Below are 27,342 nucleotides of genomic sequence, written 5' to 3' on the forward strand. Positions count from 1 at the left end.
TGCGCGGGCCGCCGGGCTTGCATATGATGTCCGATCGAGACGGCCCAAATATCAAACTTGTGCGCCTCGACGATACGAACAACTCTCATGTTGATCACTTTTTCAAATAAGGCCATCTTGAATACTTTTCGAGGTCATCTTTGTCTTCCAGTCGGACTCGGTCTTGCAGTAGACTGGATTATCCGAGTCTCGTAGTGAATTTGTAGGCTATATATTATCTCTGATGATGATGACTCCAAAATCAAAGTTTACCTTCTTGATGATACGCACAACTTCTGTATTGAACACTTCTCCATCCAAGGTCATTTTGATAAACTTTCGAGCACATGTTCAATTTCACTCGGACTTGAGCTCATCCACTCGGATATTAGATACTTTCACTCGGATCGTTCGATTGGACTTTTTCACTCGAAAGACAATTTTTCACTTGGATGACTATATTTCCACTCGGATGACTATATTTCCACTCGGAAGGCACTATCTTATTCAATCGGCAAGTTTTCGTCCCGATGGTAATTTTTTCACTCGGAATATTTTCACCTGGACGACAATTTCACTCGAATGATCATATTTCCACTCGGATGACTATATTTCCACTTGGATAATAATAAGTTCATCCGGTCAACGAACTTACACTCGACCGGTAAATTTTCACTCGACCGTAAACTTTCACTCGGATGGTAAACTTTTCACTCGGATTTCTGACTGAAAACATAGCCCGATCTTGATTTGTCTCTCCAGGCCTCATACAACCTCGGATTGAGATGAATTATATATGAAAATCGATCGGCTCGACCAGAAGAAACTTTTCCGTGTTGAAGGTTTTTCGATTCAAGGCCGTCTTGATGATCGAATTACTCGTGCAACCTATCAGACAAGTGTCTGGCACCTCGCGCCATATTTCCGTTGAGGTTCGGTCTGCAGTGTATTGTCTTTAACTTTTGAATATGAACTCGCATTGAGATGATTTATATATCAAAATCGATTGCCTCGACGAGACGAAGACAATTCCTTAAGAGTGCTCCTTCATCCGAGGTCATCTTGAAGACGTGATTGGCCAAAAACCACTCGGAACATTGAATTATGCCACTCGAAGTATAGTTTCGGTCCGTAAGATAAAGTCGGATGTCAATGACTTAAACATCAAAGTTATTCCATTCGACGACGCGAAATTTTTCATGCTAAAAAACTCTTTCACTCTCTATCTTGCCAAAATCAGGTGTCAACAGATGAAGCGCCCGCTCCCTTCTCTCTCCACCCTTCTCTTCCCTCCAGCTCAGATTTCAATGACATGGAATGGCTTACAGCCAGCTGACTAGGACCTATTGTACTTGCTCTAAAGATGACGTGTGGCTACAAAACAAAAAATATATGCACGGCCCAAGCTACAAAAAGATCAAACATCAATTCCTAGGGAAATATAAAAACTACTTACCTGTCTGCTTAGTAGACAAAGAAAAACTACACGTACATCCACTAAAAAAACTACGTGTACAAATTATGCGTCCTCAAGCGCCAGCTAACAAAAACTGCGCTGACAAAAAACAAAATGAATCTATGCCTGATTAAAAAATAAATCTCAATGTACAAAAAGAAGACCTTGCCGAGTAAAATAAATTAGGCAACTTACAAAATTCTCGCCCCAATAGCTTCTTGATACACCACTACCAATGTCATATACTTTGATATTTGAAATCTTCTAATTATCACATGAGTAGACAAATATACATAAATTGTTATGCATAAAAAATATGAATATAATCATCTTAATAAATATCAATTGAAAGAATATCATTCTGCAAAGGCAGATTCTTGAATAGGATTGTTTCACAACCGCATCCATTAATTTAAAAGTTTACTATCTAATATGATGCTAGATAGATAAAGCCTCAATTAAGTATAACATTGTGTTTGTTGGTTAAGTTAGGAGCACTTACTAAGGTACTAAAAGAGAAATATATATTATATATGGTTTGAGTAGCATTGTAGTAGTGGTGCATATACATATGCGCACAACAACAAAGTAATATATAGGTATGCAAAATTATGCCTGAGCGTAAAATGGTTTATCGTGCGCGCTGACCCATGTTGCAAGTTCCACCGCGTTCTGCCTGGCTAAACCGACCCTACCGTGGTGCGTGCAGGTTCCATCCCACGCTGCATTACCAAATCAACCGTAATTTCCCATCCCTCTGTAGTAATCTTAACCATATGTGTTACGATTCTCAAGTCCATACTAGTTGAAACTAGAAGAAACTATCTCTGTGTGGTAATAGCATGCATTATATAGTAATAACATGCACTCTTTGTAGTAAAAGCATTTACTAGCAATCCCACGTGCATTTGGCAATCAACAGTGATTTGGCATCCATCAATAGTAATCGAGCCATATGGTTTACGATTCCTATATACAGTACCAGTAATCGAGCCATACTAGTTAATTGTAAAAAATTGTCTTTGTGAGGTAAGAGCATGCATGTGTGTGGTAATAGCATGCACTCTTTGTAGTAAAAGCATCACTAGCCATCCCAGGTCGCTTCAGATGAAATGTAATTCGACATCCATCAGTAGTAATCTAGTTGTATGGTTTACGATTGCTAGCTCCATGCTAGTTGGTAGTAATCTCATCCATTTGTGTAGTAACATCATGCACTCTATATAGTAAAGGCATTATTTCAACTTGTGTAGTAAAGCATTTACTAGAAGCAACGATCTAATGATCTTTTTCATGGAAGCATTACTATGTGCACAACTTCATTTACGAGGGATCATATATATAAAAGGAAAGTAGGTTGGCTGTTTTGCATGGAGTGCTCCATGGCAACCGTAACTCATTTAATTTTGTTACGGTGCTTGCCAGAAATTTGACCGTGGTTAGCATGTTGGCCGATTTGCGGGGCTTGCTACTATGACATGAAGGCTTCATTCAGACCAGTGATGATACTTTGCGCAACATAAATGGGAAAGTAGAGGCACTCTTCCATATAATGAGGTTTATAATGTATGTGTTTATATTGTACTATAATTGTTTGAATAACTTAGCATATGTTCAGATGTATGATATCTGTAATTTAAGCGCTTGAATTTTAAATATAAATATAATATTTGCAGCCGCAACTACCATATTCGCAGCAGCAACCATTTCGACCACAACAACCATATCCACAACCGCAACCACAGTATTCGCAACCACAACAACCAATTTCGCATCAGCAGCAACAGCAACAACAACAACAACAACAACAACAACAACAACAACAACAACAACAACAAATCCTTCAACAAATTTTGCAACAACAACTGATTCCATGCATGGATGTTGTATTGCAACAACACAACATAGCGCATGGAAGCTCACAATTTTTGCAACAAAGTACTTACCAGTTGTTGCAAGAATTGTGTTGTCAGCACCTATGGCAGATCCCTGAGCAGTCGCAATGCCAAGCCATCCACAATGTTGTTCATGCTATTATTCTGCATCAACAAAAAAAACAACAACAACAACAACCATCGAGCCAGGTCTCCTTCCAACAGCCTCAGCAACAATATCCATCAGGACAGGGCTCCTTTCGGCCATCTCGGCAAAACCCACAGGCCCAGGGCTCTGTCCAGCCTCAACAACTGCCCCAGTTCGAGGAAATAAGGAACCTAGCGCTACAGACGCTACCTGCAATGTGCAATGTCTACATCCCTCCATATTGCACCATCGCGCCATTTGGCATCTTTGGTACTAACTGAGAAGAGAATAACTCTAGTACTAGATATATGAAACACCGTTTTCTTAGTCCATGGTTTGGTCGTTGTAGCGGTGAAAAAATAAAGTGACATGCACTATCATGTAAGAACCCGAACTATACTAGTTCAAACTTGGGAATAAAAGACAAACAAAGGTCTTGTCTACATATTTACGTTGCATTAATCTAAAGATAACAAAATGAGTCTGAAATTTGAATTAAATTGAAGTATTTTCTTGGCCTTTCAAATTGAGTATTATTAAAGTAGTAAGGACTATCCACATCCTTGGCTTGCCCCTGATCAATTATTTCCAGAGAAGCATTCAATTCATCAATCAATTACATTGATTTTTTTGGCTGGTACTTCTCCTCAACATCAGTATATTCATTGTGGCGGCAAGAATGAGGTACCGGTGCTCTGGAGGAGTGCCAGCTAACTGCCTCTCATGTGAAGGGGTACGGGCGCGGGAGAGGTATTTCTTGTGGGCCAAGGGACTAAGAAGCGACTATGGCACTGGTACAGATGCTCACAATGCCCCATAGTTTGTTTTTGGTTTACAGGAAAATGCACATCCATACCGGCCTGGGGAATATAGGACCGTATTGGATGGAAAACCATGTACGGATGGTTGCGAGTGGTTTGAGGGTTAGCTTTTGTAACTCTCGGTTAGTTATTCTATAGCAATTCCCTGCTAATGATGTCACGTCACCACGATTACTGTTGTTAGCCTCACAATTATTCAATCCCAATCAAATTCAAATTCAAAATAAAGGCAAACATCAAAATTTTCAAACATTAAAACTAAAATCTTTGAGAGGTGACAAATAATGCATAAGTAATTATGGTGGAGAAACCACACTTTAATAAAATGTTTAAATACTCTAAAATGAAAAAAAACAATGGCTTAAACTATTATTTAAATGCTTTTAAAATAGTAAAAATGTTCTAACTAAATTAATTGGGTACCAAACTTTTGGTGGCAATGGTATATTTAGTAGAACTAATTTAGATGCTAATTATATAATTTACAAAATTAGAGTAAATTGAAAAATAGGATAAAATAGAAAAGGAAAGACAAAACAAATAAAAGCAAAAGGGGGCAACCCCTCACTGGGCCTCGGCCTAGCTAGCCACTGGCTAGCTAGGCCAGCCCCGCCGCCTCCCTTAACCCCCCCCCCCACTCCCCCATCAGACCCTAGCTCGATCGCCCCAGTTCCCCCACACCCCCTTGTCAGCCTCCCACCTCTTGATCTCATCTGGATCGGGGAGGGGATCGCCCCCATTGACCTCGTCACCATCGCCGGATCGCCCACCGGCGTCGCCAGACCTCCTCCCCGCCGCCCATCTCCGGCTCACCTTCCCTCTCACTCCTCTTCCCCGACCCGATCTGGATCGGGAACAGGCAATGAGCCTGACACCCCCCCCCCCTTCACAGGCGTCGTCACCGTGCGCCACCACCACCGCCCGAAGACCTCGCCGTCACCGGACCTTGCGTCGCCTCCTCGTATCCCTCCCGACTCGCGTCCTCAAGCCAGGCCGACCCCCTTCTCGGCAACGCTGTGAGCCGCCCCCCGTTTCCATCCTCTTTCCACCACGTTCACCACGACGCCCGCCGTGCCCCTTGTCGCGCGCACGCCCACCACCGCGCCAGCCCCCGCTCCGCGCACGACCCTAGCCGAGCCCGCGCCGTGATCCCCTTGTCCGCCCCGCCTTCGTCCCGCGCTCGCCGCGGTCCCGATGCTCCCCCGCGCCCTCTTTCGGGGGCGCCGGCTGCCCCTGTCCTGCTGCTCGCCGCCGCGCCGTGCCACCGCTCTACTGCTACGTTACTACTGCGCTGCGGCCGCCGCCCCTTCCTGCTGCTTCGCCAGCGCCGAAGCTCCCGGTTTGCTCCGCCGCTGCTCATGCTTAACCGCCAGCCTAAACGGCCTAACCCCCCCGGCTAATGAACCCCCACTAACCCACTGACACCGGTACCCACATTCCCTAATTAACCATTTTTTGGAATTTTGATAATTTTTATAAAAGGACGAACATATTTAAAAGCATTATTTTTTTAAAGAAAGAAGAATCTGAAACACTCTGTATCTTAAAAAACACGCTCGGTGTCTGCCATTAAAAAAAAGATTGTTGATGTCCATACCAGGTAGTATAAAGTTGAGAAAGTCATAGGGATATCCTTTGATGGTGCCTCCTTCAACTTAGCACTACCATTGAGTGAAACAAAAATGGTGTAATTGTTTTTAGCAGGATATACAAATAATGGAATTGTTGTATACTATTCGAGAGTTCAGGGGAAAAAATATGATAGGCCCCTATCCAATAAACATTCCTCAAGACTCTTGTTCACATGGTCACAACATGTTCTAATATAACCAATTCCAGCACTCCCCATCACGGCTAAATTTCATATTGATGCACCATTGTCACATTCTCTCTACTCTTCATTCCTCCCTCTCTCCACCCTGTCTCACCAATGATGTCGGTGGCATCCAGAGTTGAGGAATATCTTAATTGTTAGCAAGTCCAGTTAGCTCCAAATATCTTCTCCCTTAAGAAATATTTATTTCCAATATTTCACTCATTTTTAATTATTGTATGTGACGATGTATTCATAAGATGTGGTAGGCACGAATATTAAACTATGACAGTAAAAACAAACAACGTCAACTAATTAGGGCAACTCCAACGCGCCGACACAAACTGTCTACATGTGTCCGTTTGGGCCACAAATAAATCACGGCCCAACACGACGACACAAATGGACGAGCGTTTGTTTTTTGTCCGCTTGAGATCTTTTTCATACCTAAATTTGGGCCGGGTTTGCATCGGCGCGGACAAGAAGCAGACACGGGGGACACCCTCCCTTGTCCTCCCCCTGGCCTGCGAGTAGGTGGCACATTGGCCATTGCCCTTCTCTTCCATCGACAACCACCACACCTGGCTACCTCTCCCTCGCTGTTGCCGCCCGGTTCCCGTGCCCAGGCCGCCCCTCGCACCCACATACCACCCCAGCAGCAAGCCATACCTGACGACTATTCTTGCCGGCGTTGGTGGATAGTTTTCGCCGCCGTTGTAGCACCCCAACGTCCAGGCCACCCCTCACCTCCGCCGCCAGCAGCAACACTCCCAGCGCGGCTACTATGAGATTTATATTTTATCTTTCAAATATATTTATGCTAATTTTAATTTTATTTGATTTGTAAACCATGAGATTTTATTTGGTTGTGAAACTATGAAATATTTGTATTTCGTTGAACTATGTGAACTTTGGACAATTTTTTTATATATACAAAAAAAGCTGACTGGATACCGGCCGCACGGATGAAAATGTGTCAACGCGTTGGGCACACTACCAATCAAAATGTGAATAGGGTGAACAAAGCCAACAACACCGACCCAATGGACAAAAAATGACAAAATCCGCTGTGTTTACGTCGATGCCTTGGCGTTGCCCTCATACCAGTGCTCATTTAGAAAAAAAATATCAATGCTCATTTAGGCCAAAAAAAATTGCAATCGGTGCTAGTGCTAGCACCTTCTGGTCGGCGCAGCCATTGAAAAGAACAAATCCACACCAACAAATTCCCACCGAGAAGCTCTCCACTGCATGTACTTTTTATTCTGCATCTCCATTCCTCTAGAGCAGCGGCGCTCTTTTCCTCTTCTATCCATCCATCCAGCGAGCCCACGAACCCCATTACTCCATGAGTGCTGCTCTTCTATCTATCTGTGCTCCAGCCACACCACACACGCGCCCGTGTCTTCCACAGCTCACGCCGTGGCGTTCCCCTATCTCTTCTTGCTCGTGGCGTCCAGATCGAGCACGGATGCGCGTGGTAAGCTCCTCCCACCCCGCCCCTGATCCCCTCTTTTGGTGTTTGTTCCGTTGACCCCATCTCTCTCTTCTGATTTCCCAGGCCCGTTGACCCCATCTCTCCGATTACCCGGGCCGTATCGCGCGCGACCGATGGCTGCTTCATGTTCGTTGGCTGGGCCTGTGCGCACGGGGCTGGCTGAGCGTGTGGCAGAGGCACGGCAGCGGTGCCCTGCACAGGGTCGACCTCGGCGGCTGCTTGACGTGGCCGCGTGGATCTGGCGCCTGTTATGGGGCTTTGGGCCCAGATCTCGTTGGTGGGCGCTTGGATGAATTTTGCTGAACCATCATCTCGACTCTCTCTTCTTCAAGAAACAAAACATGCACTCCGAAGTGAGAGGCGTAAGAAAACTCCATTTGTTGCAGCCGTAAGGGAGGCATGGCTCGCCACAGCGGCATCCTCCTCATCCTGATTCTCCCCGTTATCGCCGGCACGGCGTCAGGGTCCACCTTGGTGGGTGACAGGTGCGCCGCGGGCTCGCAGTCCTCGTCTAGCGCCGGGATGCGCAGCGCCTCCTGCTCCCCGGTAGCCGGGGCCCCTCCTCCGCCACCTCATCCACCCCGTCTGCATACGAAGAAACGGAGGACACGCCAAAGGGATTTTTTGTTTTACCGAATCATTTTTCCCAAAGCCACTTATGTAGGTAGTGCGGGTTCAATTTCCAAAAAAAGAAGGGCCTTTTTGTAAAAGTGCCATGACGGGTGTGCGGGCAGAAGCAATAGATGCTTTATTATTAGGTAAAGATACAACGTCGGCTACGTGGAAGCCGACTGGCTTCAGTCGGCCATGGGTAAGCCGATAGGCCTCAATCGGCCGTGGGTAGGCCGACAAGTCGAAATCACTAATTAAGAAGTACTCGTTGCAAAGAACACTCCACTTTCCCATGTTGCGACAAGTGATGCACATGCAGCACGTCACTTGTCGCAACCTGGAAGTTTTCCTTTTTTTCGTAGATTCGTTTATTCAAAATGTTTTAAATCGTATGTCCAAATCTCGAACCATTTTCATCATTAGATTCCTCACGTCGAGATCTTCAAAACTAGATCCCATATTGATAGGTTTTGACGAACTTTTTTTCATGAAAAAAACCGGACGAAAAAACCAAACCGGGAGCACGGTTTTTTTCCTTTCTGAAAGAGGCACGCCCATGCCTCTTGCGAAATCACACCCGTGCCTCTTGTGGAAACAAAACCATGACTATCGTGAAAGAAAAAAAACAGAAAACACGTTTTTTTCCATTTTCGAGAGGCACGACCGTGACTCTCGCGAAAGCACAACCATGCCTCTCGCGGAAGCAAAACCGTAACTCTCGCGAAAGAAAAAAAAATAGAAAACGCGTTTTATTTTTCCTTTCCGAAAGGTACGGCCGTGATTTTCGCTAAAGCACAATCGTGCCTTTTGCGAAAAAAACCGTGACTTTCGCGGAAAAAGAACGTGTTTTTTTCGTGTAATTTTTTTTTATCGAAAAGCTAAGGAAGACCGGAAGAAAACCAAAACGTCGAAAAAACCCAGGAAAAAAACCCTTTAAAAGCCGAAAACGTGTGCAGAAAAAAATCCAGAGTGAGTGTCCAGAACGTGACACGTGGCGAATGACTGAGAACGCACCAAGTGACGCTGATCGTTGCGAGACTCCCGAAGAAACTTAACCATTTGCTCCACCGACAAGTGGCCGTCCCCCGTCACTGCCGCTCCACTCGGCCTGTGGGGCGTCCAGTCGGGCCCTGGGTAAGCCGATATTTCCCAGCGAATGACTGAGAACGCACCAAGTGACGCTGATCGTTGCGAGACTCCCGAAGAAACTTAACCATTTGCTCCACCGACAAGTGGCCGTCCCCCGTCACTACCGCTCCACTCGGCCTGTGGGGCGTCCAGTCGGGCCCTGGGTAAGCCGATATTTCCCAGGAGTGCTCCTATACACCGCTCGCTGCGGCAAGATGTCCCTGTTTCGCACAGGAGGAGGTTCGCGTGGGCCCGCCGAATGAAAGAGATGCCAAAAATAAAGGGAGCGACAGTTCCGGAATCGAACCCGCAATCTCTTCATGTGCACGCTATGCCATTAGCCACTCCACCGGGTGAACTATTTGTGACAGAGGGCAGCGCCAATATAAAAATACCAAACAGAAGTAGCACAAAAAAAAACAAGTTCACAAAATTCCATAAAACATGCGGGCGAGGGATTAAACTTGCGGGTAGCATTTTTATAATTTTAGAAATAATTTTAAAAAGCATGAACCTTTTTTCAATTTGTGCACAAATTTAAAAAAACTGTAATGTTTCTTCAATATGTGAACAAATTTAGAAAAAGGAACTTTTTTTTAAAATTCGCAAACATTATTGAATTTTGAACAAAAATTAAACACGAGAACATTTTTTTGCATATGTCAACAAATTTTGAAACCAAAAATGTTTTTTCAATTTGTGAACATATTTGAATAACAGGAAGAATTCTTGAAATTCCTGAACATCTTTAAATTTATGAACAACAATTGGAACAATTTTTGAAATTCCCCCAAAAAAATTATGTGCGAAAAAAATTTAAACATGTGACATTTTCTGAATTTGTGAACAAATTTTGAAACTGGGATTTTTCTTGAAACAAAATAATTTTTGTTTTGTGAAATAACATAAAAAGGTGAACAATTTCTGAAATGAAGCGAACAATTTTTCCAAGCATGAACATTTTTTGAATCTTTAGAACAAATTTCGAAATGGAGAACAAATTTGGAAGCACGAACATTTTTTGAATCTTGAGAACAAATTTTGAAACAGAGAACAATTTTGAAAATCTCAAACGAAATTGGAAGCGCGAACATTTTTTGAGTGCGTGAACAAAAAATTGAAATCCAGAACATTTTTTGAATTTCGAAAGTTTTGAACTTTTTTGTAACAAGAATTTTTTTTGAATTTTGAGAACATTTTTTCAAAATTTGAACACTTTTTGGAAACACGAACAAAATTTTACATATTTTCAAAAAAAGGAGAAGAAAATAAAAAGAAAGAAAAAAACCAAAGAAAGAAAGAAACAGAAAAAACGAAAAAAAGAAAAGAAAAAAACAGAAATAACTATAAATGAAAAGAATAAATAAAATAAAAAAGAAAACCAGAAAACCCGGTTCAAGAGCCTTCTGGAAGGTTCTCAAAACCGGCCAGAAAGCATCCAGAAGGTTCCCAAAACCGGAAAAAGATCTAACATGAAAAAGAGCTAACTGGGCCGGCCCAGTTACTATCGAATCTGTGCGGACCTGTGCGGTAGGTGGACAATTCGCCGCATAATGCGGCGAATAGGGTTTTCCATGGCCCAGTCGGCTTCGCGGAGGCCGACAGGAGGCTGGTAATTATATTAGAGCTTTGCGTTTGTAGACGAGGATGACCGGCCTCGGCAACACACGTAACTAGCTAGCCTCGTGCTTGCAAATTACTACTGCTGCGTATTACTACATGCATGCATGCCATGATAATTGATTGCTCGCCTAGACAATTAACTTGGACATGCATGCATCGACTGCTTGGACGGCAAAAAAAAATGCTGTTCTCTTGATACATTAGAGCTTTTGCGGCCAGCATTTCCCTTGTTCCCCCCGCCCCCGCGCTGAAGACCCAGCCCCAGATCAGATCTGGCTCGCCACGGCCTCTCCGCCCCGGCCAACTGCTGCACCGCGTCTTGCCGGTCCTGCGCAGCGGCACGGCCACCTCCGTGGTGATCCCCCCACTCCCCCCATCCGCCTCTTGACCCCTGTGGCGCAGCCCCTCGTCTTGCTTCCATCCATTGGGGCGGGCACGACCCCCCCCCCCCCCCCCCCCCCCCCCCCCGGTCTTGGGATCCTTTGGCAGGATGCTAGAAGCTTCACGGTGGATATTTGGCGACACCGCACCGGTCCCGGCCTCCATGGACCTGCGTTCTCCAGTGTCCTTGTCTGCCGGCGTCCTACTGGCGCGGTTTCGGCCCGATGCACTGACTGTTGCGCCCCTTCCAGGTTCGGTTCGCCAGCGCTTTGGTGGCTCCGTCTCAGGCAGCCCGGATCTACGTTCCCTTTCGGCTCCGGATTGCTGGTGGCATTGACCATCATCCGTCCATCCGTGTTGGCTCTCTACCCACTGCCTCTCCGACCCCGTCCATCTACAAGCCATGCCGGTTCCAAAGCTCGCGTTTTTCGTCGCCGACAGGTGCGGCCCTACCCCCTTACGAGGTAGCGGTCGACAAGCACAGGCTGTCTTCGGCATCTTCAGATCCTCATCTGGCGACTTTGGGATTGCTCAGACTCAGGCCAGGCAAAATCCATGCTCGGCTTGCCAATGCTGGCAGCGGCGACACTCGTGGGTGTCATTTTCCTTTCTGAAGGCGCTGCCTTGGCCTTGATATGTGCCCCTCGTCGAGCAGCAGGGTAAACCCTAGGTCCAGTTCTCCGGATCGGACGGCGGCGGCGTCACGATGTCGTTGGCGCTATCTTGCTAGCTCGTTATGTCCCGGTCTTGGACTTCAAGATGCTTGACGTCCTCCTGATTTGGTTTGCTCCTCCAATTTTAGTTTTGGTGGGTTTAGTTGTGTTTCACCCTGTTCAGGCTAAGCACCCGGTCTTGCTCTGCCCCTGGCACCATGTTCATGTATCCTTGCGTTCATGTCATATGTTGTAACCGAGGCCAAAACATAAATTATTATTTTTATGTTTTAGTAAAGTCCCCCCAGTTTTACTTTTGCCCCGGGCCCCCGAAATTTGAGGACTGGCCCTGCCCATAACACAAATAGATACTGTTTGTGTTGAGTAGCAAATTCATTAATTAGTTATGGGGCATCAAGAAGAGCAAACACCAATGCGGTGAGACATACCTGTTCCATATAAACATGCAAAGTAGTAAATCCTTTTACCTTGGCGAGACACTATGATCAACGGCCTAGCCCAAGCATGCCATAGCTCCTTGTATAATGTGTCGCTAGAACTCCCTGCACAAAGGATTCATTATGTGAACTAACATGGCAAGTTTACTTTGTAGCTTGGTAAATTTAGTTTTATAGCATGGTTAAAATGCTATGTCAGGTACATATAGGACAACAAGAACAACATTAACATATCACGTGAGCTATGTGATGTGAAGGGTCTAAAAAGACTGGATCCCGTAAGTGTAGCTTCAGAGCTCCAGTAATTAGATAGCATCAGTCTAATTGGTGGAGGAAGCTCATGAACAGCTTCAGAAATCATCCCCTGAAAATTCAATCCAATGTTCGCATACTCCACTCACCATGACGGTTTTGGAGTCGATGAGGTATGAAACGATGTCGTCCTCTCCATCTCGAGCACACGCTTTGTGAAAAGAAACTTGCACACGTCGCTAAACTTGATCATGGCGTGTTTGTTTATATTCTTCATTGCCGGGTCCTTATCTGGATCTTTATTATCCTTTTCATTGCGGCCCGGGAACAAGAATATCTGGTGCATCTTCTTTAGGAGGGAGGCCCTCATATTATCTATCTTCTATAGTTTCCCATCATTGATGGTGGCAGTTGTCCTTACGATGCAACCTATTTAATTGCCATAGCACGATCGCGCTTCCTCGGGCGCTATTGTCTCAAAAATACCGTCGTCCATCTCCGTGACCACCAGTCTAGTAGTCATGAGCTGGTTTGGGCGTCGTGGCCTCTTTGCTTTCGGTTCTAGACCAGCTCCGCTAGTCTCAGCACCAGTCTCGGCGCCGGTCTCAGTCTCATCGCCGGTATGCATGTCGGTATCAGTCCCCAATGCGACAGCACAGTCACTGCAACATGGGTAAGGGAGACCACATCAGTGCCGGGGGGTCTGAAAATCGGGGCACACTTTCGCGTGTCGCGGGCCGCCGCCCAGACAGCTACTGGGGAGGCGGCGGAGTACCTGGGTGCGCGGCGAATCCCCGGGAACTCGGCGACCAGCTTCCTTCCCGTGTGGCGGATAGAGACGACAGCGACCCCGGCGAAGAGCAGCTCAGCCGCGAGTTGCACAACCTCGTCGACCTCCTAAGTTGGGAAATCCGCGCGAGCGTTGCGAGGCCGCCGCTCGGATGGCTTCTGGAAGGCGGTTGTACATGGGCACAGGGTGAATCCCGACGAGAGCTGGCCATTGGCGCGCGCAAATAGACGATGACGTCCCCGACGAAGAGCAGCCCGGCCAGCTCGTCTCACTCTCCTTTGATTAGAAATGAAAGATTGGGAAGAAGCAGACTTGAGCCTGCAGGGAAAGGATAAGGTGCCGATGCAGTCTCCACTCGTTCGGGGCGACACGCGTACTGAATGTACGAGAAACGTGACGTGGCAGGACCCCAAGATACTCCCTCCATTTATTTTTGGTCTGCATATAAAGTTTGATCAAAGTCAAGATTTGTAAATTTTAACGAACTTTATAACAAAAAATATCAACATTCACAATATGAAATCAATATTACCAGATGCGTCATGAAATGTATTTCCATACTATATAGTTTTGGTATTGTAGATGTTCATATTTTTTTATATAAAGTTGGTCAAACTTTATGTAGTTTAACTTTAACCTAATTTTATACGCGGAGTAAAAAGAAACCGAGGGAGTACGTGCTACGCGACCAGTGGTAGATAAAGCGCTCGGGAGGAGGAGCCAGGTACCACTCGTTCGGGAGTTATCTTTTTCGTTATTTATAGAAGCACATTCTAACAGTTGATTATGAGTTAATTTAACCAGTATTACTATATAAACTGGTATTGCATGCAGGGATCCACCACTTGCGTGGTAACACCAATTTACAATATAACGATAAGATTTTATTTCTCAAAATAGAGGAGCCTCGCCTGTTTCCATTGCATCAATGAAACAAAACTTTTACAGCATGTAAGATTCATCAATGAAACAAGACTTTTACCACTTGTAAGATGCCAGGATATAAATACCTAAGAGAAGTTGAAGATAAAAATACATTGTGTTAGTTTAATACCGAATTTGAGAATTTGAGGTAAGTTCACTGAATTGAGCATTTGTTTTCCCATTGGGCAAGTCGGAATTCGCAAACATCCAAAAGGAAAGGAAAAGATAATGTATCAGCCAAACTATTAAAATTAGAATTTCTCTTTTTTGTACATCAAGGCAGCAAAAAGCGCCAAACCATCAACCTAGAGAACAATATTGAAAACAATGCCGAGTCGCCTCAAATTATACCCAACCCAAGTCCACGTATCTACTTCTTTAGCATCCACCCACGAACTCATTCATCTTCTGAAAATAGCAGTAGAAGGGCAGTTAACATAGAGAACAAATGATAATAAACTGCTCTTGACCATAGAGATAACAATGAGATTTAAAGTTGGTAGACTGCTTTTTACCAAAGAGGCAACAATGAAGGTTAAAGACTACACATATCTTGTCGAGTCTCAAGATCGCCATGACACCTGAACCGTTGTGCTGAATAATCTCTTGCATACTTTATATTATCTCATTTGCATCTACATATAGGAATACATATGTGGCAAGCATGAATCATTCGTTTCAAAAAATAGTACATAGACAACCATCTTATGTCCAGTCCTCATACACTTGCAATTTCATACTAATGGCCTGTCAAGTTATATCCAATAATAATCAGTCTCACTATATTAAGACACATGCATCACTGTTAAACATCCCAAAGGCAGATAATTCAGCTTAATTACTGTACTACTTCTTTCCGCACTAGTAGAAAACATCTGTCCCGGTTGGTAAGGGCCTTTTGTCCCGGTTTGTGAACCGGGACTAAAGGGTCGTTACTAATGCCCTAGCCCTTTAGTCCCGGTTCTTACACGAATCGGGACAGATGGGCTTCCATGTGGCCGGTGTGTCGAGCACAGGCAGGAGGGCCTTTGGTCCCGGTTGGTGGCACCAACCGGGACCAATAGGCATCCACGCGTCAACATTTCAGGGGCTGGGGTTTTTGTTTTTTTAAGGGGGTGGGGGGGGGGGGTTGGCGGTTTTGGGCGGTTAATTTAGGTGTTTCGTATATTGTGTTAGCTAACTAATTAATAGAGAGAAGTGTCCTCTCTTATGTCCGTGCTTGGTCGACGCTATATATATGTATAGAGAGGACTAGATACGCTAGCTAGTAAGCAAATGAAGGAAACAGAAGATCGTCATGAACATATGCATACAGAGAGAAGTGATATCGACCACCTCTCCTTCTCCGAGAGATTGGTCGAACAAGAAGTTCTCGTATATCTATCCGACATTACCGGCTACATATATACAATAATTATCTCTTACAATATAATCTCCTAATTATATATGAACACAAGGTCCACATAGTATTCTCCGTCTTCAGCGATCACGTGGTCAAGCAAGAATGCCGCCAATTCCTCTTGAGTTGCTCGCATACGATCTGGTGGTAGGAGTTCATTCCGCATCCGGAAGATCTAATTTGAATAAGGGGGTCAATACACACACACACACATATATATATATATATAAATGAAACTCAACACAAATGATGGTAATAAAATAGAATTATGAATATTATTGCTTACGCACTTCATATTGTTCGTCAGTGTACCCCCGTTCACAGGTTGTGTGGCGGATGGACTCGCAAACGTAGTATCCACAGAAATCATTCCCTTGTTCCTGCCACAACCACTTTACAACAAATAGAGGTCAATCAAACTGATAAGCAAGCATGCCAAATGGTATTGATGAAACTAGTGCTTGAATCACTACGAGATGCGCGGAACATGTTAATATAGTACTTACTTTCGGGTGTCTAAATTGCAGCTTCTTCGGCAGTCCCGGAGCTTTTTTAGTGAATTTTCCCCAAACCCTGCCAGACAAACAAAACAATTACTTGATATCAGGAAATGAACAAAGTTGCTGATATGGTGGATAATGATCGATTTAACTTACTTCTCGAGCATTTGAGTCATGTCCGTATAGTCCTGGGGATCTTTTCGTCTCGAGTCTAAGACGGTTACTAGTCCCTGCTCAAGCTTAATCTCTAGGAGAATAAAGTGGAAGCTGCGCACGCATGCATAACTCATCAATTACATTACTATAACCTGGACTAATAAGGGAAACCAAATATGCACAAGACAGTAACACTCACTTGAAGTTCTAAGGAAAGAGTATTATATCTTTGTTTTCATTTATTACCAACGATCAGAGCAAGTTGGTCTCGGTATCTTCGGCACGATATTTAACCTCAGTTGCATCTATGAGATTTGTGTTAATGAACCCAATATGACCGATTTGTCTTCTCTTTCAATTAGGTGATCTTCAATCTGCATAATATAGTGAGGATAATTATAAATTCATGCAATGAAAGAGCTGACCTATATAGAGAGACTTAATGACATAAGTAGTACTACTTACAAACAGTAGCAAGTGACCGTTGCTTTATCGAGGGCCTTTTGATTGAAAAATTGGAAGAACTCCTCAAATGGAACATTCAACAGTTCAATTCCAACGAGGTCATGCTCATCTCTAACTCTCAGCGTCAAAGTATTCCTCCCCTAGACTCTCTGCAGGTTTTCATGTACCAATCATGGAATCTTCGCATCATCATTGTTAGAGATCTTTCATCTTCGACGAGAGGCTTCCCGCACTCGTATTTGTGTTCCTCCACCTCCAAGAAATCATAATGTACATCGTCGGGCAGGTAATCTCCAAGATTGCTATAACTGGGGACCATCCTCAGATCATTAGCGACGATGTCGCTAGACACCTTGAGCGGGGGGCACGATTGGTTCGCTTGTTCGCCGAGCTGGGAATTTTTTTTCCAGCTCGTCGTTCTTTTATCCTTTGATCACTGACAGTACTTCCCGACCGCTCCGCTTTGACAAATGTCTTTGCAATAATGCGCTCATAGTTGCCTTTCGGCGGAGACTTTGGTGGTTTTGTCAGGGCAGCCAGAGTGCGCTTCGCTTTCACCGGATCTACCTTCTCCTCCGGAGGTGGATGTTTCTTTGCTTTCACCCCTTGGAAGAAGTTCGTCACTTCGGCTTGCGCGATCTTCACGTTCTCCTCCGGGGTCCTCTCGTATGGTAACTTCTCTAGAGTGTTGAGAGAAGGACCAAATCTGTATTGCCTCCCGCCTCTGGCTGTACTGCTAGACACCGGCAGAGCAGACGGAGCGGCTGCGGCTGTCTTCTTTCCTTGCTTACGATGCGGAGGAGAAGGACTACGACGCGCCGGAGCAGCCGGAGCGGCGGCGGGTCTCTTCCGCCCTTGCTGACGAGGTGGAGAAGGAGGAGGCTGGCTGCTCAGGCGCACTGGCGCAGGCGGAGGAGTGCCGTCACGTGCCAGAGAAGGAGGCTGAGTGCCCTGATCACTCACCGGAGGAGGAGGCGGAGTGCCCTTACTCGCCGGAGGAGGAGGAGGCGTCCAGTTCGGAAGGTTGATGAGCTCCTTCCGCCATAGGCATGGAGTCTTCAGAGCAAAACCCAGCCGTCGGTGTCAAAACCGGCAGATCTCGGGTAGGGGGTCCCGAACTGTGCGTCTACACTACAAGAAATATGTCAACTTGTGACCACCACTATTGGTCACTGAATGGTCACAAATTTCCATTTGTGACCTTTTTGTGACCAAAAACATAAGGTCAATAGCTGGCTGTCATAAACTAACATTAGCGACCTTTCTTCTGGAATGGTCGCAAACGTTTATGACCCAAAAAAAAGGTCGTAGATTTAAAGACCAACTGTTTTGGTCACTAGCAATCCGACCACACCACGTCAGATCCACCGTGGCAAGCTGCCGTGGCAGACTTACGACCAAATGAAAAGGTCGTAAAATAGAATCAACCCGGTCCATTTCAGCCGTCTTGATGGGCCAAGCCCAATAATTCAGCCCATTTAATTATTTTTTCTCTTTATTTTGCTTATCTGCATGGGCCTGGCCCAATAATTTGGCCTTTTATTTTCTGGGAATGGAGCCTTTTTCTGATGAATTTTTTTTATATTCCACTATTGTTTGGGGCCACAGCCTTTTTAGTCTAGTTCGAATTTGGGCCTTGGCCTTTTTATTTTATGTTATGCAGCCTTTTGTAAAAGAATTCTTACAGTCATTTCTTTTTTTAGGCCCAAGCGTTTTTAGTCTAATTCTTGTTTGCGCCTCGGCCTTTTTAGAGCCCAGGTTCATATTTTGCATGACTTCAGAAAATGATCCACAAGCCCAGGTTCACAAGATCCACATAACTATAAACAGGCCCAGGTTCACAAGATCCATAAGTGATCCACAAGGCATAAAACAGCCAGGTGCAAAACACTACCAGATGCAAAACACTACCAAGTCCAAAATGCAACAAACACTACCAGATGCAAAACACTACCAGATCCACATAAGTTCACGACCTACTACGACATAACGTCACATCAAGTTCAAAGACAAACTGCACAGCAAGTTCAAAGACCATCAAACTGCCTTAGCTCCAAAGAGAGCCATCAAGTGGGCTAACTGCTCTTCCTGCTCTTGAGACTTCTTGCGCAGCAGCTCAAGTTCCTTGTCGCGTGCAGCTTCAGATTATTCCGCCTTCATCTTGATTGCCGCCAATTCTTCTTGCATCACTTCAGCTTGAAGCTCAGACCTCTCCAGCTTCTGCTCAAGGTCACGAACATGAGCAGCAACTTCAGTTGTTGCTTTTCCGGAGTTGTTCCTAGATGACTGGAGCCCAACATTCCTGAGGAATGTGCTTTGCTTGACTTCGGTCTTGAGGACTTGTTCGACAATTTCAACACCAGACTTTGGCTCTTCACCTTCTGGTACCGGCGAGTCCTTCATTTTTTCCATCTCAAGCTAGCATATGGAGGAAAATGATAGGCATTAGTGGGAGATCTATTTCACATTTTGCAAACCAAACCAAGCAAGAGAAACCAAACCAGCACACAAACGGATTATTTGAAGTAACCAAACCAGCACACAAAATCTATACAAGAAGATGATGACTAGTGACCTGGAGACATGCAATTGGAACAATATGATCACTTCATTAAGCCTAGAATGGTGGTTCTATATAAGATGGCTTCCCGAGTGAGCCGATCATCAAACTAACATTCAGATCAAATTTCATCATATCATACAAAATTGCATCAAATAGCTACAACAAGTTTTGATATCTTTGTTGAACTATCAAACAACATCGAAGCATGGAACATAGCATGTGTTCTTGACTGGCTCCGAATCAAACAACATCAAATCATCAAAGCATCAAAGCTGGCTATGAATCAAACAGGGCAAAGCATGGAGTGACTTACTATAGCAGTCTTGACTGGCTCCGAAAACCCGTCCTTCTTGCTGTTGTGGGTGGCCTTAAACAAGTCAATCGCAGACAGCTCCTCACCCTTACGCTCTTCTTTCTGAAATGTTTTTCAACAAAAATCAAAATGTTATTCAGCAAGACTCAGAAATGTTATTCAATGAGGATCAAACGGTAAGGTCTCTAGAGAAGAGTTCTCACAGTGGCAAAAATGTGTGCTGTGTAGTGCCTGGAAGCAGTTTTGTGATTGTACACGACTTTTTCTCGATTCATGTTGTTCGACACACAGGTTTCCTACAAAAAAGCATACTGTCAGCATGATCTAGCACTAGCATATCATGTGCAGAACATAAAGCATCAAACAAAGCAGAGACAAACCTTGTATCTTCGGGTAGATCACATCTCCACCAGAGCTTGCCATTCACCATCCGTTAGATTAGGCACCGGAGACTTAATGCTGACTTTATTTGCGGCTACGGTATCAAAATACTTCTTCTTGATCTGATGGCGTCTGTTCTTTGAATATTTCTGCAGAATATCTTTGCACGAGGTCTTGATGGTCTCCGAGTCCGTGTTCATCTCAAAATTTGCCTACCAAGATAGAAAACAAGGTAGGAACAATATTAGTGATCATGCATAGGTGTAACAGAAAATAGATAGCACATTAACTATGAAACAAGTAGCTTACAGCAACTTTCCCAATGTAGTTCTCTGTCACATCCCTAGTTCTGGTATGACCTAGGCTAGCCCTTCATGCTTGCATCATGTTTCAATTCCATTTAAATTTGATGTGGGGATTTGTGAAACCCTCAGAATCATTTCTGGAAATGACCTAGATAAAATTTGCTCCAAAAAGCACTAGTGCAGAACCGGGCAATAGCACCGGTTCATAAGGCCCTTTAGTGCCGGTTTAGGAACCGGCACTAAAGTTTCGGCACTAAAGGCCCCTCCCCTTTAGTACCAGTTCAGCACGAACCGGTGCTAAAGGGAAACCACATGGCACGAGCCAGCTCCGGGGGCCGGGAGCCCTTTAGTACCGATTGGTAACACCAACCGGTACTAAAATGTTTGGGGTTTTTATTGGTTTTATGATTTCTTTTTCATTTAATTTTGTGTTTTCCATTTTAATTCTTTTTCGTTTGCTGGTATTTTACGGTACTACACATTGTACACGTTATGCATATATATATATATATATATATATATATATATCTATAAATAGAATTTCTAGTAGAACCAATCATATATATATCATCAATGTCTCACAAACCACCATATTAATTTACACATACACACATGTATAGCTATATACAATTTCTCCTACATATGCATGTTGCCTTTGGAGCCAGTGGCATTAGCCTAATTAGTGCCTTTGGAGCACGATGACAATTGGAAGTGGTTCATGACCTGGTCGATGGGGGCGGTAGCGGGTAATAGTATTCTCCCTTCGGATTTATGACCTGGTCGAGCAAAAATCCCGCTATTTCCTCTTGAAGTGCTTCTACGCGCTCCGTTTCTAGGAGCTTGTCCTGCACCTCTTTGAACTATTAAGAAGGAGATCAATATGCATGTGTATTAGTTGTGTGACTAGATATCGATAATGGTGTAAAAATTGTGAATAGTGTTCTGACAAGCGTACCCATTGCTGTCTTTGAGATCTGCTCTTTTCGGACACCATCATGCGAATGTTCTCGCAAATGCAGAATGCACATAGATCAGTCCCCTGCGCCTGCTTCAGGGCCTTTATTACGAGAATGGAATTTAATTTGATCAGATAATAATTAATCAAGCATGATAATTAAAGAGATGGCAGCTAGCTAGCTAGCTAGTACTACTTAATTACTTACCTTGGGTCGAAACCATTTCAGCTGTGGTTTCCATTCGCCTTCCGTGACGCTGATGAACCTTGCCCAAGCCCTGCCCGCCGACAAAGAAAATGAATAAAGGGGTTATTAAATAGTTCATATCATGAAATGACGAACTAAATAGGCCGAGATATATAGTTAATAATGATTGAAATTACCTGTTGACTATCCCATACAAGATGTTGTAGTCACTATTTGCTTTGAGTAGCGAGTCCAATATTTCAACTGTTCTGGCGTCAACTTTAATGATACACAAGATCCAGTGAAATCTGCATGCACACACGTTTGCATGTCTTAATTAAGCGGGCATATGTAAGCAAAAACATGTAGCTAGCTAGTAGGCAAAAACAAAGAATTTGTAGTACAAGAAAGTGTGACTCACTTGAAGTTGTAAGGAAGTAGTATATCTTCATTGTATTTGAGGCGCTTCAAGAACTCTAGCATGCTGTCCTCTACCTGCTTTTCATAATACTTGTTTATTTTCCATGTGTATTCATTAACGGTGTTTGGGTCAATGAACCCAATGCCATAGCGTCCACCTTTTCTCATTTCATACATCTTCATCCCGCATAATACCACAGAAAAGAATATAGTGAGGATAATTACAGGTAATGATTGATCAAAAGGATCACTACAGCTAGCTTGAGACTTAAATTACAGAAAGAAATCACTTACAGACAATAGCAACTGACGATAGATTTGTCGAGTGCATCTTGATTGTATAACTGAAACAGTTCAGAATACTCAACGGCCACAGCTTTCTCATGGTAGTAATGATCCTTCTTGACATACACCATGAGGGACTCTCGATCGGATCTCTTGATAATGTCCATGTACCATTGATGCAATTCATACATTCTCGTTGGGAGCTTCTTGACATCTTCTGGCTCGACCAAAGGTTGGCCCCGGACATATTTCCGTTTTATTTCCTCCTCTGTAATCACAGGCATGTCCTCGATCTCGAGGAGTTGTCCAACAGTGATCTTGAGTTCTTCAGCCTGCATTATATGCTCCTGGGTTATTACCACATCGCCCACCTCGGGAACGTAAACTGTTTGGTCACAATAATATTGGGCGCGCGTACTGTCACGTGTTGTTGGCGGCACAACAAGCGGGGGGATCGATTGCGCCGCCTGTTCTCCCAGCTAGGCAACGGTTTTCCCGCATTTTTCGGCAGCTGCTTGTTGTTTGCTCGAGCTCAAGCTCGCCTCCTTCTGTAGACGTTGTCGATGTAACTTCCTGATGTGGCGCTCATAGTCTGTGTCAACAGGCTTAGGAGCTGGTGGTTGAGCCATACGAATGAAGTGGTCAACTACTTCCACACGCACTTTCTCCCTTGGCGGCGGTGGCGGTTTCGGTCCAAAATGGGCGTCGACTTCTGCCCGCACTATGGCATTGGTTTGCTCCTCGGTCCTGTCATAAGCCCTCACAGGAAGAGGAGTAGTGAGGTTTGGACCATATTCATATCGCTTGCCTCCGCCTGTACTTCCTGTACTATGACCTCGACTGGTACCGCTATGCACCATAGCTGCGGGGTGTCTCTTCTGCGATTGCTGAGGCGGCGGAGACGGCTAACGGGGCTGAGTTGGACGAGGAGGAGTGGCCTAAAACTGTGCCGGACTTGGAGGAGGAGTGGCCTGAGGTTGTGCCGGACTTGGAGGAGGAGTGGATGTCTGACGCTGTGTCGGACTTGGAGGAGGAGTGGCCTGACACTTTGCTGGACTTGGAGGAGGAGGAGTGGCCTCACGCGTTGGTGGACTTGGAGGAGCGGGAGTCTGCTGAATTGGTGGCGGACTTCGACGAGGAGTCGGGTGACGCGGTGTCGGTGGCCTTCGAAAAATGATGCAATCCTTTCTCCATAGGATGATACGATGTTTGGCATCTCCGAGTGTGTGCTCCTCATCACCTCCAGGAATGTCAAGCTCTAGCCCCGAATATTGGTCCACCACCTCATCGACCACGACACGAGCATAGCCTGCTGGAATCGGGTTGCAATGGAAGGTTGCATCGGGGGAATTTGTATAAGCAACACCGTCTGCCACCTTCAAGGATATGTTCTTAATTTTGAAGTGTAGCTCGCAGTTAGTGTTCTCCGCAATATCATCCACGGGGTATCTATCCAGCATTGCGTCAAACGGGGCGGAACCCACGCTGCTTCTCGGCATGGATGGGGCGGTGGTATCCAATGCTGGATCATCCGCTAGCTGCAGCAGCTGCTGAGACCCCCTTTGCTGGCTAAGTGAGTCGATCTGCTCCTGCTGCCGCTGGAATTTGATTGCCAAGTCTGCTTGACTTGCTTCTAGGACTTGAAGGCGTTCATAGTCCCGCTTCCTCTGCTCCTCCTCCATCTTCCTCTTCTTCTCCTCCGCAATCTTATTTCTCGCACGGGTTCTGTAGTCGGCGTTCCAGTCCGAAAACCCCTCATACCACGGAATAACGCCCTTGCCTTGTGTTCTTCCCAGGTGTTCAGGATTTCCCAGGGCACGCGTAAGCTCGTCGTTCTCTCTGTTGGGCTGGAACACCCCCGATCGAGCCTCTTCTATTGCAACAAGTAGCGCATCGTCGGCTCCATTCAGACATGCCTTCGTCGAAACATTGCCTGTCTTTGGGTCCAACTCCCCCCCATGCGCATAGAACCAAGTCCTGCACCTGGGGGGCCAGCTCTTAGTAACCGGAGTGACACTTGCATCCTCCATCTATTTCTCAAACTTATCCCACTTAGGCATTGCCACCGCGTAGCCACCTGGCCCCAGCTTATGGAACTTATCCTTTTTTTCGGCATTCTTCTTGTTTATTCTCGACCGTTCCTTAGCTAATTCTGAATCCTTGAATTTCACGAAATCGTCCCAATGAGCACTTTGATTCTCTAGTATCCCCTCGAATACCGGAGTCTTCCTTCCTCCCTTGACGTACTTCTCCCATGTCATTCTCTTGTGGTTCTTGAATGCAACCGCCATCTTCCTAAAAGCAGCGTCCCTGACTTTCTGCACATCTGCTTCTGTGAAATGATCTGGTAGGGTGAAATGTTCCATGAGAGTATCCCAAAGCAGTTTTTTTGATTCTCGTCGACAAAAGTAACATTTGGACGTGGCTTTGCTGGCTTTCTCCATTCTTGAAGGGAGATCGGGAGTTGGTCCTTCACAAGAACTCCGCACTAACGAACGAACTTGTCCGCAATCTTCTTAGGCGCTAATGGTTCGCCATTAGGTTTGAATGCCTCGATATTGTACTTTACGCCCTCCTTCAACTTTTTTGCTCGGGCCTCATTTCGTCCTTTTGCCTGAAGATTTGCTCGATCCGGATGGCTGAAAGAAGAAAGATCGATTCGTTAATATATCTTCAACTCATTTAAAACATGCGATGATCACCAGATTCCTGCTTATATAAATATATATACCTCGCCGGTGTTTGTTGTTTCAGGATCAACATGTTCTTCGTCGTAGTTCATGACTTCATCTTCTCGGTCGTCGCGATCGAATATCATATCACCCTCTCCGGTGTTGTTTAGAAATTCGGAGCCGTCAAAATCTTCTTCATTCTGATCATCATCTGGCCCGCGTATGATATCGAACATGGTCTGTTCTCTCTCTCTGTCGGTATTGTCCACCATAGCTTTTATTTAACTATGCCAAAAGAAATATAAAACAATTTAGTATAATCTTGAATAATAGATATAATCTCGAATACATCGTCTCGAATAATAGATATAATCTCGAATACATCGTCTCGAATAATAGATTTAATCTCGAATACATCGTCTCGAATAATATATAATATTAAATGGTACATCACTGGCTAGGCGGTGGACACCCAAAGAGAAGGAACCCGCACAGGATCATAGCTGAAGTGAGATCCCTGAAGAAACTGCCAGGTATTGGAGAACCTGCCGCCCTCTAACCCAACCATGTAGCGATGGACGTGCTCGTCCTCCTCCCTGACACGACGACGTACCACCTCCGGTGGGGCCGGCTCCCTCCGCACCGAAACTGGCCCACGCGAACGCCACCAAACGAGATCAGGGTCGACGACGGGACCCGGGGCCGGGTTCCTCATCAAGCGGCGTGCCCCTCCAGGCAGCACCTCCCAGTGCCAGCCCGGCGGAGCCCAGTCCCAGACATGGGTCAGCTGGACGTCGTCGCGGACGTGTCGACGGCGAGGATGCGGGCCGGGCATCGTCGACAACAAATACTATATGCCGCAAAAGTAAAGTAACATTTTTTAAATGATGGATTGTGATGATTTCATATATGCAAATTCTAAATTTTATAACTAAAAATATAAGAAACTAAAAAAACATCGATCATCGTCTAACAATTTGAAATTAATCTAATTCATCTAGCTAGCTAAAACTAACATTTCCAAAATTTCTAACATTTCTATATAACTAACATTTCTATAACATTTGACATTATATATATTATAACTAACATGTCTATATACCATTTGACATTAATCTAATCTAATTAATTAATTCATCTAAAACTTTGTATGAAAAACAGAAAAACAGAAAAAACTAAAAGCTAAGAACAGAAAAATTGTGTGTGTGCGCGTGTAGTGTGTGTGTGTAGTGTGTGTGTGTAGTGTGTGTGTGTGTGTGCATGTAGTGTGTGTGTGCGCGCGCGCGCGTGTGTGTGCGCTACGGTCGGCGCCGGCGCGCGGTGTGGCTTTGATCGATTGGAGGGAGGAGAGGGGCCGGGGGAGGGGCTCACAGCGCGCGCGGGAAAGGTCGAGGCGACAGCGACGGCGAGGCGAGGTCGATCCAAAGGCGATGGCGACGGCGAAGCGAGGGGATCGGCGACGGGCCGGTGCGGCGATCGGGACGGCGACGGGCCGGTGCGGCGGAGTCGACGGGGACGACGCGACGAGGACGGGGGCGTCGCGGAGTTGACGGGGACGGCGCGACAGGGGCGGCGACGGCGCGGGACGGGGCGGCGGCAGAGAGAAGTGGGAGATGAGAAACTGAAAATTTTCGAAGTGTTTCTTATATAGGGGACACCTTTAGTACCGGTTGGTGCCACCAACCGGTACTAAAGGCCTGTTTTGGCCAGGCCAAGCGGCGGGAAGCGACCCCTTTAGTACCGGTTGGTGGCTCCAACCGGTACTAAAGGCCCCCCCTTTAGTACCGGTTGGTGCCACGAACCGGTACTAAAGGGGGGTGCGCTGCCAGGCGAGGGGCGCAAAGTTTAGTCCCACCTCGCCTAGCGAAGGGCAGCCGCACTGGTTTATAAACCCAGCCGCGGCTGCTCCTTCAAGCTCCTCTCAAATGCAGGCCTTCTAGGCCTACCTGTGCTGTGCTGCCTCGTGGGCCTACTGGGCCTTTGCGGGCCTGCATCCTGGCCCAACAACGGGTTGGGTTTCTAGTCGTATGCAGGCCGCTCTAGCCTAGTAGGCGGGCTTTTTTTATTTTTTTTGCTTTATTTATTTTTGAGTTGTTTTTTTGTATTTAGAGTTTCTTTGTGAATATTTTTGCTTTAGGTACAAAAAATTACAACATTTTTGTTAGTGCCGTAGTTTTCAAATTTGAATAGTTTAAATTTTGAATTATTTGAAATTAGTGTGAATCACTAGTTTGTGAATAACTTAACTTTAAAAATCAGTAAAGGCATGAAAGAATTTGTTTGCACGTAAAATTTCTTCGCGTTTCAAATGCCAAAACACATAATTAACTA

General features: G+C 45.2%; 1 protein-coding gene across 1 annotated transcript; it reads left to right on the top strand.

The window, feature by feature from the left end:
- Positions 1–3,105: 3,105 nt before the first annotated feature.
- Positions 3,106–3,889, top strand: LOC125517520 (alpha/beta-gliadin PTO-A10; the record flags this gene model as incomplete). Its single annotated transcript, XM_048682722.2, has 1 exon — positions 3,106–3,889. A coding segment is annotated over one exon (633 nt), but the record flags the coding sequence as incomplete, so codon positions are not given.
- Between the last annotated feature and the right edge of the window lie 23,453 nt (positions 3,890–27,342).

This window comes from Triticum urartu, chromosome 6A (genome assembly GCF_056163025.1).
Source record: "Triticum urartu cultivar PI428250 chromosome 6A, HENAU_Tu73, whole genome shotgun sequence".
In the NCBI taxonomy this organism is placed as follows: domain Eukaryota; kingdom Viridiplantae; phylum Streptophyta; class Magnoliopsida; order Poales; family Poaceae; genus Triticum; species Triticum urartu.